The sequence below is a fragment of the Neovison vison genome, chromosome 13, assembly GCF_020171115.1.
Source record: "Neovison vison isolate M4711 chromosome 13, ASM_NN_V1, whole genome shotgun sequence".
NCBI classification, from domain to species: Eukaryota; Metazoa; Chordata; class Mammalia; order Carnivora; family Mustelidae; genus Neogale; species Neogale vison.
In genome coordinates this window covers 125291009-125304114 of record NC_058103.1, presented here as the reverse complement: position 1 = coordinate 125304114, position 13106 = coordinate 125291009, and the positions used below count along the sequence as shown (strand labels likewise).

Here is a 13106-nt window from a genome sequence, read left to right as displayed (position 1 = left end):
TGTATTCTGTAAATAAGGATAGTTACGCTTCTTTTTAAATTTGTATGCCTTTTATTTATTTTTTTTCCCTGCCTTATTATGCTGGCTAGAACTTTTACCACTGTGCTAAATAAGAGTAGTAAAAGCAAAAGCCTTGACTTGTTTCCGAATTTAGGAGAAAGCATTTATCTTTATTAAGCTTGACATTAGTGTAGTTAGTGCTCTCTCTACAGATTCAAGGAGGTTCTCCTATATACCTTGTTTGTTAAGTTTTATTGTGAATAGGCTTTTAGTTTTTGTCAGATGCTTTTTCAGCATCTATTGATAAAAGCATGATTTTCCTTTTTCTTTTATTTTTTTTTAAAGATTTTATTTATTTATTTGAGAGAGATCACAAGCAGGCAGAGAGGCAGGCAGATAGGAGGAAGCAGGCTCCCTGCTGAGCAGAGAGCCCCATGCGGGGCTCAATCCCAGGACTTTGAGTTCATGACCTGAGCCGAAGGCAGGGGCTTAACCCGCTGAGCCACCCAGGCGCCCCGCGTGATTTTTCTTTATCCTCTATTTGATATGGCACATTGCATTAATGGATTTTCCATTATTGAACCGGTGTTACATATCTGAGTCATTTCCATTTAGTTCATTGTCAAATGACTTGGTAATTGGTTAATGATTTTTGTGTCTAAGTTGATGAAAGATACTGGTCTGTAGTTTCTGTCTTTTTTTTAATGTTGTCTTGGTCTGGTTTTAACATCAAGGTTAATTCTGGCCTCATAAAGAATTAGGAAGTGTTCCGTTTTCCAGGAGAGCTTACGTTAAAATGGTACTAATTATTTCTTCCTCTCTTTTTTTTTTAAGATTTTATTTATTTATTTGACAGATCACAAGTAGGCAGAGAGGCAGGCAGAGAGAGAGAGGGGGAAGCAGGCTCCCTGCTGAGCAGAGAGCCTGATGTGGGGCTCCATCCTAGGACCCTGAGATTCTGACCTGAGCTGAAGGCAGAGGCTAAAACCACTGAGCTGCCCAGGCACCCCGGTACAAATTATTCTTGTTTCGTGGAGTTCTCCCAAGAAACCATCTGGGCCTAGAATTTACTTTTTGTAGAGGATATTAGTTTCAAATTCAACTTCTTCAGTGTCTATAAGATTATTAAAATTATCTTTCATATTTGGTGGGCGGTGGCAATTTGTGTTGTTCAAGGAGTTGATCCACTTTATTAAGGTAGTCAAATTTATTTGTGCAGAGTTCATAATATTCCATTTTTATCTGTTTGATGTCTGCAGATCTGAACTATCATACCCTTTTTTATTCCTCATAGTGGTAATTTGTGGAGTTTTTTTCCCTTTTTTAAACTTGTTAGTCTTGCTTGAGAGGTTTGTTGAAATTATTGATTATATTGAAAAGCCAGCTTTTTATTTCTCTGTTCTTTTCCTGTTTTTAATTTCATTGATTTCTGCTCTTTATTAGTTACTTCCTTACTTTGGTTTATTTGCTTTTCTTAGTCTAGGTTACTGAGGATAGAAATTGATTGATTTGAGAACTTTCCTTTTTCCTAATGTAACCATTTAGTGCTTTAAATATTATTTTCATCCTTGCTTTAGCTATATCCCATATTTTTATATGTTTCATTTTCATTTTTTTCATGTGTATGTATTTTTTAAGATTTATTTTGAGACTTTCTCTTTGTAATTTAAACAAAATATATTGTTGAATTTCCAGGGTTTTTGGCTATCTTCCTCCTCTCTGTTACCGATTTCTGGTTTGACTCTTTATAATAGAGAACTTCTTCCTGACTCCTCTAATACTTTTGAATTTGTGTATTCTGTGTTGGTGAGTGGAATGCTCTATAAATGTTGATTTAGGTTCTGGTTGTTGATGACTTTGCAGATGACTGATTTGTATTTCTATGAGTTGCTCAGAGAGAGGGGTGTTGAGTCCATAATGGTGGATGTGTCCATTTCTCCTTTCAGCTCTATCAGTTTTTTACTTTATTTTGAAAATGTTTTGATTGGTACATAGACTTTGAGCCTCAGTATGTCTTTTTGGTGAGTTGATCCTTTATAATTATGTGATGTGCCTCTCTTGTCTCTGCTGATTTTTTTTCCTCCAAAATCTACTCATCTCATCTGTTAATTTTCTTTAACGCTTTTTTTAAATTAAACTTTTTATTGTGGAAATAATTATAGATTGGCATACAGTTGTAACCATTTTTCCCTCAGTGGCAAATTTTTATAAAATATTAGTACAGTATCACAAGTAGGATGCAGTTAAGATACAGAAAAATTCAATCACTACAAGAATTTCTACTCTTGTTGCTCTTTTATAGGCAGTCACACCTATATATCTATACCTTTACACTATCCCTAACCCCACTCTATTCCCTTATCCCTGATAACCATCCATCTTTTCTGTATTTCTTTAATTTTGTCATTTCAAGGATGTTGTATAAAGTGAATCACATATAATAATATGTCACCTTTTGGGATTGGCTTTTTTGAATCAGCCTTGACAGTTACCCACATTTTTTTCCCACAAATCAATAGTTTGTTTCTGTTTATTGATGAGTAGTATTTATTCCTTGATATGGATTCATCAGTCTTTTTAATTATTTGCCTATTAAAGACTTCATGGTTGTTCCTAGTTTGGAGCTATTATGAATAAAATTGCTATGAATAATCATGTGTGGTTTTTTAGGTAAACACAAGATTTCATTTCTCTGATAAATGGCAGGAGTGCACTTGATTGTTTTTTACTGTTGAATTTGAAAGTTCTTTGCATAGTCTAGATACACTACTTTTATCTTTCCTCTAATAAATTACTTTTTCATATATGTAAAAAATGAGCTGAGCATATTTCTGTAGGTCTCTCCTGATATTTATCTCCTCCTTTTATCTCTGTCAGGTTTTGCTTCATGTATTTTGAGGCTCTGTCATTTAGTATTACCTTTTTTTTCTTTGTCTTTTTTTCTTTTTTGTACGTACCCATTTGGAGTCATTATTTCTTTTTATTATTATGTAAGGTCCCTCCTTACGATTTGTAATTTTCTTTGCTCTGAATCTAATATGAATACACCATTCTTGTTTTGTTTTGTTTTAATGTTTGCCTGGTATCTTTTTCTTTTTTACTTTCAACCAATCTGTTGCTGAATTTGAAATGAATTTAGAAACAATTTATGGTTTTTTTTTTTAATCATCCACTTTGTCATTCTGCCTTATAATTAATATATTTAGACAGTTCATATTTAAGGTAATTATTGATAGGTTAGGGTTTATGTCTACCACTTTATATTTTCTGTTTCTCTATGATTGCTTGTTTCTATCTTTTTGCCTTCCATGGGTTATTTAATTACTCATATTTTTTTTTTTTTTTGGACACACTTTGATTTATTTTTAGTTTTTTTTGGGTTGTATTGTTCAGTATAGTATTCTTCCTGGTTGTTCTGTACATATGTGAGAGTGGATCACTCTTCCAGTGAAGTATGGAAACCTTCCATTTAGATTTCTTTTTTTTTTTTCTCTTTTTTGTTTTTTAAGGGTTTTATTTATTTATTTTTTAAGATTTTATGTATTTATTTGACAGAGATCATAAGTAGGCAGAGAGGCAGGCGGGGCGGGGGAAGCAGGCTCCTCGCTGAGCAGAGAGCCCGATGGCGGAGCTCTATCCCAGGACCCTGGGATTATGACCTGAGCCGAAGGCAGAGGCTTTAACCCACTGAGCATCCAGGCGCCCCAGATTTTATTTATTTATTTGAGAGTGAGCAAACATGAGAGGGGAGAGGGTCAGAAGGAGCACAGACTCCCCACTGAGCAGGTAGCCTGATGCAGGACTCGATCCCGGGACTCTGGGACCATGACCTGAGCCAAAGGCAGTTGCTTAACCAGCTGAGCTGCCCAGGCACCCCCCCCCATTTTTATTTCTTTCCCCACTTTTAAATATTGTCTTGAATATTAATGCTGTTATGATTTTTGTATCAGTCATCACATAGGATTTACAAAATTGATGAGAATGGTAGTATGTCGTATATACCTGTTTCTGCTATTTCCATTCTTTTTTCCATTTGCTTTAAGAGTCCCATCTTTTATTACTCCTTTTAGTCATTCTTAAAAAAGACAGGTCTGGTAATGACAAATTCTTTTAGTTTTCCTTTATCTGGTGGTATCTTTATTTTCCCTATATTGCTGAAGAGTAGTTTTGTTTATGCCATTTGGGGTTTGTTCAGCTTCTTGAATTTGTGGGTGTGTTTTTTGCCCAGCATGAAAGTTTTTGGCCATTATTTCTTCAAATACTTTTTCAGTCCACTCTCTTTTCTTTCTTTCTGTGGCTCTAGTACCAATGTCTAGTCATTTGTCATTGTTCCACAGGTACCTGAGATTCTGGTTTGTTTTTGTTTTTTTTGTTTTGTTTTGTTTTCCAGTTTTCTCTCTTGTTCACTTTTTTATCCTCTATTTTTCTATCCTCTATTACTGAGCCCATCCAGTATTTTTCTCTTACCCTGTGTTTTTCAAGTCCATAATTTATGTTTGGCTTTTTTTTTTTTTTTTTTAATTATAACTTCTCTTTCTTTCTTGGGATTTCCTATTTCATTTGTGAAAACAATAGAACTTAAAATTGTAGAATCATTTTTATGATGACTACATTAGAATCCTTGTCAAATAATTCTAGCATCTTATTTTTTTTAAAGATTTTATTTGTTTATTTGAGAGAGAGAGCACAGAGGAAGAGGGAGAAGCAGACTCTGCCTGAGCAGAGAGCCCGATGTGGGGTCTCAATCCCAGGACTCTGAGATCATGAACTGAGCCGAAGGCAGATGCTTAACCGGCTGAGCCACCCAGGCACCCCAGTTCCAACATCTTACTCATCCCAGTGTTGACACCACTTGATTTTCTTTCCTTCGTATTGTAGTTTTGGATTGTGTCTGTTAGGAGATCTGGGTTCTGTTTGCACTTTCTTACTTTAGCAAGCAGTCATCCTGTTCATAATATTCAAGTGTAGCATGCAGGTGCTGGCATACTTTTTGCGGGTTGTAGTTCCAGTGACAAATTTAGTTTTCAGAGCTTTTGTGCCATTGTTCTGCTCTGCTTTATTTATCTCATTCCATGAGGGCTCCCTGTGGTCCATGATGATGTTGCTTTAGGGAGGTGAAATTAACAGCTTCCCCAGGCTGAGTTGCACATGTATCAAGCCCATAGGGCTGGAAAGCTCTTCCTGGGCTTTATGTGTATTATAGCAGGATCCCCCTTGCTGGTGCTTGTGGCCATTCAGTGTCTGTGGACTAGGAGGGACTCTGAGGCTCCACAAGAAGGGGACCACTTCCCAGGCCAGCACCTCTGTGGCAGAAATCCCCTGCCAACTCTGTCTCTGGGTTGAGAAGGAGACTCTCAGGCATGGCTTCTTTGCTTGATTCAATTTAAGTTTTTTATCTTCTGTTTCTGTTATATTATCATTGTGCTTATTTATCTTATGGTTCCTCTAGATTAATTTTTGCTTCCTCAATTTGACATGACTTATTTTTATTTCCAGCTATTCCCTAGTTCTGTCATACCTTACAGAATCTTTTTTCATTAATTCTGAAATTTTTCTGAAATTTTGTCGGAAATTTTTTTCTAACTTAGTTGTCCTTTCATAGCCTCTACTGTTATTTAAAAATTTTTAGCTTCATTTGAAATTTGTTTACAATTTTCATGTGTTTTATTGGCAGATGTTGATGTACTCTTACTCTCTATAGAGATATCATTCCTATGTGTACATACACCTATCATTCCTCTCTAGTAACTCTTAGTGTTTGTGATCTTTTCTGGTGTGCTTTTTAAGTGAGCTGAGTTTTCTCATATTTGGAAGAGGGAGAGATAGGCCAGGGCAGATTCTTCATGCTTCAGCTCTATGCATTGTATTTTTGCAAAATGATTTGAGTTTTTCTTGGCCTTTTTATTCTTGATTTGGTGAATTTGGACCTTATTTTCAGCAGTTTCTCCTCAGTTTCAGAAAGGAATTATGGTGTTCAAGGGCTTTAAGGGCTCAGAGCTTCTGTTGTATACTGTATCATGATCTCCTGCATTTGCCTACAAATTGTGTAACTCTCTTTTAGCTGTCCTCTCAAATTGTCCTGCGCTTTGCAGTGGATTGGTAGTTTTGAGGTTCCCTTGCTCCCAGGGCTGTAAGAAACCCAGTTGCCTTCCTTTTGCATCCTCACCCACTGACATGGATACCAACCAGTTATTCCAGCTGTCAGTGTGTGTTCTGTTCATTTACATGGAAGGATTTGTGGGGGGATATCTTGTCATCTAGTTTTGAAGGTGTTATCTATAGGTCTTCCATTTTCCCATCCAATTAGCTCTGGTTTTACGGGAGGGGGTAGGAAGATTGAAAAGAAAAGCAAAAACAAAATAACTGTCACTGCTACCATCATCTTTCCCAAACCTCTTAATCTGTATTTCTTCTGATTTTCATATCTATTAGTATCCTTATCTGAATCCATTGTTTCCCTGGGGCTTGCAAAATGGTGATTTGGAAAAAAAAATTGCTTCTGTTAATTCTACATATATACCTGGTGTTCTTTTTCCTCATCGGTAGTTGTTACTTGATTACTGTGTAAAACAGTTTTACTGAAGGCACAATAAAAGGTAATTAAATATTTAAGAGTAAGGAGTTACTGTAATAATTTGAGTAGTAACAGTTGAGTTTGGAGTTCAGTTGGTTTTGTTTTTTGTTTTGTTTTTTGCCTCTTTCTGGATACTGTTTTGAACTCTTAGATTTTTATATATTGAACGTGTTTGACCGTCATTATTCTTAGGGTTGTTCATACTGCTTAGTCTTGGTATGCTTCTAACATCACTTCATTTTACATTTTGAAATTTTTTTTTTTTTTTAAAGATTTTTTATTTATTTGACAGACAGAGATCACAAGCAGGCAGAGAGGCAGGCAGAGAGTGAGGAGGAGGCAGGCTCCCTGCTGAGCAGAGAGCCTGATGCGGGGCTCGATCCCAGGATACTGAGATCATGACCTGAGCCGAAGGCAGCGGCTTAACCCACTGAGCCACCCAGGTGCCCCTACATTTTGAAATTTTTAGCTCACCTGGAGTTAACTCTAGGAGTTAACTCTAGGCCTGAAATAAGCCATTTTTAGAAGAAAATCTTGGGGAATAGGGTCTTTAAAAGTCAGTTTAGGGCACAAGGTGTTACCTTTGTTATTAAACGTTAGTGCATGCAGACTTTTTCTAGGGGACAGAGGAGGAATTTTCAGTGTATCCTGGAAATTGCCCCATGTCAAGGTAGAGATACCGTCTATGTTCTTTCGTATGGCTAACTACTGTTACTGTGTGAAAGCAGTATAGATTTTTAATATTCCTGGACATAGTGTTTATTTCCAGCATTTTGCTATGAGAAGTAATGTCACAGTGAATCATACCTGGATTATTCCATAGATATGTGTTCCAGATATATACATTTTTTCTTGTTCTTTTGTGTTCTCTATGTCCCTGCTAGAAATTTTGGTCATTCCTTTGGTCACTATAGAAGTTAACCTTCTGTTTCCAAATTTATTTTGCATATTTCTTGAGTATATTCGATTATTGTCATTTCTTTTTCAGATTTGTTCATTTCTGAGTTTTGTATTTCTGATTAATGGTGTTCTTTTTGATCTGCTGTTGCATTTTCTCTTCATGTTGGAATATGGGATTTTCCATTTTTCATGACTCAATTTTTCAAGTATACTTTTTTCTGCTAGACAATTTAGCTTATTTATTTGCTGAACTTGTTTCATAATTATTTGGATTTTGGAATTCTGTTTCTCCCATTTTGTTTCTATTGGTTGAGGTTTTCCTGGACCTGCTATTAATAGATCTCATGGTACAGTGGGGAGAAATTTGAGTGGCATTAGTGGTTTCTTCATTGAATGGGTCCCTCTTTTGTTACTGTGGTAACAACAGTTTCTTTAATATATGGCTATGCGGCCTAGCACCTTCTGATTCTTCAGCTCCATCTTGTTTAAGGCCTGAATCTTTCATTAGCTGCTTCCATTCCATTATAGCCAGAAGCTACTTTCAGGAGACACCTCTGCCTCCCAGGGTACTCCCCATCACTTCCAGGCATCATGCTTATCTGTCATTTTTTTAAAATTAACATATAATGTATTATTTGCTTCAGGGGTACAGGTCTATGAATCATCATCAGTCTTAACACAGTTCACAGCACTCAACATAGCTCATACCCTCCCCAATGTCCATAACCCAGCCACTCTGTCCCTCACCCCCTCACCCCCTAGCAACCCTCAGTTTGTTTCCTGAGATTGAGTCTGTTACGGTTTATCTCCCTCCCTGGTCCCATCTTGTTTCATTTTTTCCCCTCCCTACCCACCACAACCCCCCACCCTGCCTCTCAGATTACTCATATCAGAGATATCATGATAATTGTCTTTCTCTGGTTGACTTATTTCATTTAGCATAATACCCTCTAATTCCATCCACGTTGTTGCAAATGGCAGGGATTCGGGTGGTTTTTTTTAATGACTGTATAGTATTCCATTGTATATATATTTATGCACACCACTTCTTCTTTATCCATTCATCTGTTGATGGACATCTAGTTTCTTTCCATAGTTTGGCAATGGACATTGCTGCTATAAACATTTGGGTGCACGTGCCCCTTCAGATCAGTGCATTTGTATCTTCAGGGTAAATACCCAATCGTGCGATTGCGGAGTTGTAGGGTAGCTCTATTTTCAACTTATTGAGGAACCTCAATAAGGAGGAACCTCCATAGTGTTCTCCATATTGGCTGCACCAGTTTGCATTCCCACCAACAGTATAGGAGGGTTCCCCTTTCTCTGCTTCCTTGCCAACATCTGTCGTTTCCTGACTTGTTAATTTTAGCCATTCTGACTGGTGTGAGGTGGTATCTCACTGTGGTTTTGATTCTACCTGTCACTTCTAACCTGGTACTTTTCCAGGGCCCGCCCTTTTAGCCACCCCATTGCTCTTACCTTTCTTTAGCAGTTCACTCTTGAGGTGAGGGTTTGCCCAGAGTGAAGTCTAACCCATACTATTCTGCACACCCCTGTCTTCTGTATTGCTCTTGTAGGACTGTGATAGTTTAGGCTCAGGTGTTCATTCTTCCAACTTACATGTCACTTGGGAGTTTGCTCTTCTGTTTTCTTAGTTTTAATCTAAACTTAGGTTATGTGTGTTTTTATCAGATTTCCTTTTTTGATCTGCATAGGTTTTAGGAGATGTGAATGGGATGTGATCCATGAACCTATCACTTAGGGAGAAATGCAGAAGTTTTTTCCTTCATTTTCAGTTTTCTAAATAGTTGCATTCCTAATTCAGAATTTTAATATAGAACATAACACTTACAGGAAGAAAAGAATTTCATTCAGTAAGTGTTTTCATTGTCTAAACTGGTAGTAACCCCAGTTTTTAAATTCTAATTTTAAATTCTAGAGAGAACCAAATAAATAAATAAATAATGTAGACAGACTCGTCAGGGTACCCTTCTATCTGCCTTTTCAGGTGTGGGTGGTTCAGTTAGGCTTCAGAGCACTCCTACAGTGCTCTGATAAGAAGGCTCGATGACTACCCATTTGCAGGGGAGCTGTTCTGCCCTGACAGAGAGCTCTGGGCCATAGGAGACTTTCTTCTTGTCAGCCACCCAATAGGAATGATCTAGACTGTGGAATGATTCTAATTCTTCCTGAAAATGCACCTGCAAGTTCCCAGTGTCTAATTTCTTGTTGTTATGATGTAGTTCTTTATTGTGTTCTCCAGGTGAATGGGAGGTTTGCAGGAACTGAGGAGGGTGTTAGACTATCAGGGTAGAGAAGTGGGAGGACATTGAAGGAGAACCAAGAAGTCTATTAAGCTGCTAACCCTGTCAGAAGTATTGGCATTATACCAATAAAAATGCCCACAGTTTAGTAATAGAAATTGTATACTGAAATACAAGGATATCAAAAACTAGAATTATAATTACACATGTAGGAAGTGTGACATTCTCTGCCAAGATTCTGGAAAGAGCTTTTCAAATAAATGTTAAAATGTATTTTTTTCCTGAAATTTTTTGAGCTGAGAATTAGTGCATATTATTAAATTTATGGATACCTCATTATTCATACACGTATGCCAAGATTGCTCTTAATGAACTTCATTTTGTCTTTAGAGTGACTATAACAAGCATCATTATAACAACATGACTTTTATCACATAGATTTTAGGAATGTCAGGGACTAAATCATTGCATATAGCAGAAATACCAGAATTATCCCCATCCCTACTTCCACAGCCCACAAAATCAAAAGTGTTCTGGTTTAAATAAAAAATTGTGCCTTTGTATTACTACTACTACATGTGTGTCTGTGTGTATGTGTATGGGTTTTTATTTTATCCTTAATTGGTATCACCTCCCTCCCCCAATCTCGTATTTTCGACTTACAGGATTTGCGTTTTGGTTTTGTCTCTTATTCCTGATAATATTATATGAAGTATACCATAGTTTACATAATTATTTCCTGTTATAGGACACTTCAGTTTACCAGTTATTACTGTTCTAGATAATGTAGCCATGAACTATGCCTTTAAGTGTTTCCGTAAGATAAATTTGCATCAGTAATTGTAGATCCTTGATCACCAGGAATGAATGTTTAGGGTTTCTGATACTAACTTCCAGGTTATCTCCATAATATAGTTTTAATAAGTCATAAACTTACATTAGTACTAATTATAAATGAGGACCAAACTAAAATCAGTATTCTACCTTTTCTCATTAGGGAGTTCTGGGAAATCGTTCATTCATTTACAGATGAGCAGAAAAGACTTTTCTTGCAGTTTACAACAGGTACAGACAGAGCACCTGTGGGTGGACTGGGAAAATTAAAGATGATTATAGCCAAAAATGGCCCAGACACAGAAAGGTAATTATTAAATTGTGACTGTATACCTAGAACCTTAAATTCCATGTCACAGATATGGGAACTGTCCGGGAGCTTCTGAGCACTTCTAAAAGTTTTATGTGGAACTCTCCAAATCACATGAACTGGTAATTCAGAGAATATTTTGCTGCTTTTGTTTGAAGTAATTTTCAAAACACTGGCCTAGTTCAAAGCCATTAAAGGGCTCATTTGATTTTGAATTTTGCAAAGTGATATGATTCATTCAGTTTTTCAGAATTTTTAAAATTGAAAGCAGTATTATGTAATCTATTTAAGAATGGTTAAATTGAGTCTCAAAATTGTTCAGCACTAGATTTCATAATCTTAACATTAGAATCAAGTTTCATAATCTTGTTCTTTCTTCATTGTATAAGTTAATGTTTTTGTGAGTAAGGATCTTACATGAACAGTAGCATATTTAAGGGTTTAAATATATAGAAACATTTCTATTAGTATTCCACATTATTTGATGCATAATGGCTTTAATGTAACTTTACGTATATTTGTTATTAAGTCACTTATATGCTCACAGTTGCCAAGAATTTTCTAACTGGCATTAAAGAACATAGACTTTGAAATCTTAAAAGCCAGGTTTGAGTATTATCTTCATCCTAGAGTAAATTAATTTCTCAGTGATGTCAGCTCTGTAGTGGGGTTAATGATAGTTTCATTGTGAGAAGATAAATGAGATCTAACAGTTAAACAATATGTGTTATGTCATAATGACTCAGTGGATACAATATGTTATCATTAGTCATCAGCATATCATTAGGATTGAATAATAAGATAAAAACAAATTGATGTTTGGTAGTTGCGTAGGAAAAACAAAAAGTTTATGAGTTGCATTAATGGGTACCCTGCATTGCAAACCATCTCAACTATACATACCATCTAAAAGTAGGGGTTTTTTTTAGTGCTGAGCATATTCTCCATGATTTATTTTCCTATTTTCCCCTATTCTCTCTGTTTAGGTTACCTACATCTCATACTTGCTTTAATGTCCTTTTACTGCCGGAATATTCAAGCAAAGAAAAACTTAAAGAAAGATTGCTGAAGGCCATCACTTATGCCAAAGGATTTGGCATGCTGTAAAAAAAAAAAAAAAGAAGAAGAAGAAGAAGAATAAAAAGAAAAGAAAAATTTTAAATTTTAATAATTATAACAAGAGGGATGAATTTGGTGGTGATAATGTCCCAGTACAAAAAGGCTGTAAGATAGTGAACCACAGTAGTCACCTTATGTCTGTGCCTCCCTTCTTTATTGGGGATATGTGGGCTGGAACAGCAGATTTCAGCTACTTATGAACAAATCCTTTATTATTATTATTATTTTATTTTATTTTTTTTTGCGTGAAAGTGTTACTTATTCTTTCACTTGTATGTACAGAGAGGTTTTTCTGAATATTTATTTTAAGGGTTAAATCACTTTTGCTTGTGTTTATTACTGCTTGAGGTTGAGCCTTTTTGAGTATTTAAAAAATATATACCAACAAAACTACTCTCCCAAGGAAAATATTGCCACCATTTGTAGACTGTGTAACCTTCAACTATGTGCTATTTTCGTCCCTGTATCTAACTCAAATCAGGAACTGTGTTGTTGTTTTGTTTTGTTTTTTTTTTTTAAACAATTTGCTTTGAAACTTGAAGTCTTGAAAACAGTGTGATGCAATTGCTGCTGTTCTAGTCCCCAAAGAGTTTTCTGTGCAAAATCTTGAAATCAATAAAGATGGAAGGGAGAACTTGGAATGTTTTAACTGCAGCCCTCAGAACTTTACTTTAGTAACAGCACAACAAATTAAAAACAACTCATGCCACAGTATGTCGTCTTCATGTGTCTTGCAATGAACTGTTTCAGTAGCCAATCCTCTTTCTTAGTATATGAAAGGACAGGGATTATCTTGTTGTTGTTGTTGTTGTTGTTGTTGTTGTTGTTATTGTTACTGTTACTGTTGTTGTTTTAAGTTTACTGGGGAAAAGTGCATTTGGCCAAAAGAAATGGTAGTCAAGCCTGTTGCAAGAAAGCTAGGAAGTTTGTTGTTTATTATAAACGCAAAGCATGTGAAAGTGCACTTAAATTTTTTATTAATTACTTATTACCTGCATTTTAAATAGACAATCCAAAGTCTTCCCTTCATGTTGCCATCATCTTGTCTAATCAGCCATTTTATCAAGGCACATGATCAGTGTTGCAACATAATAGAAAGGATGGC

The 13106-nt window shown here is 36.0% G+C and overlaps 1 protein-coding gene across 4 annotated transcripts in view; it reads left to right on the top strand.

The window, feature by feature from the left end:
* UBE3A (ubiquitin protein ligase E3A) overlaps positions 1-12715 on the top strand; it is a 91947-nt gene extending 79232 nt beyond the window's left edge. For all 4 annotated transcript variants that reach the window (XM_044231996.1, XM_044231994.1, XM_044231993.1 and 1 more), the window contains 2 exons: positions 10736-10879; positions 11869-12715. In XM_044231996.1, coding sequence (XP_044087931.1) covers positions 10736-10879; positions 11869-11989 — 265 coding nt within the window. In that variant the 3' untranslated portion in view covers positions 11990-12715. The remainder of the gene's footprint in view (positions 1-10735; positions 10880-11868) is intronic.
* Positions 12716-13106: the final 391 nt, after the last annotated feature.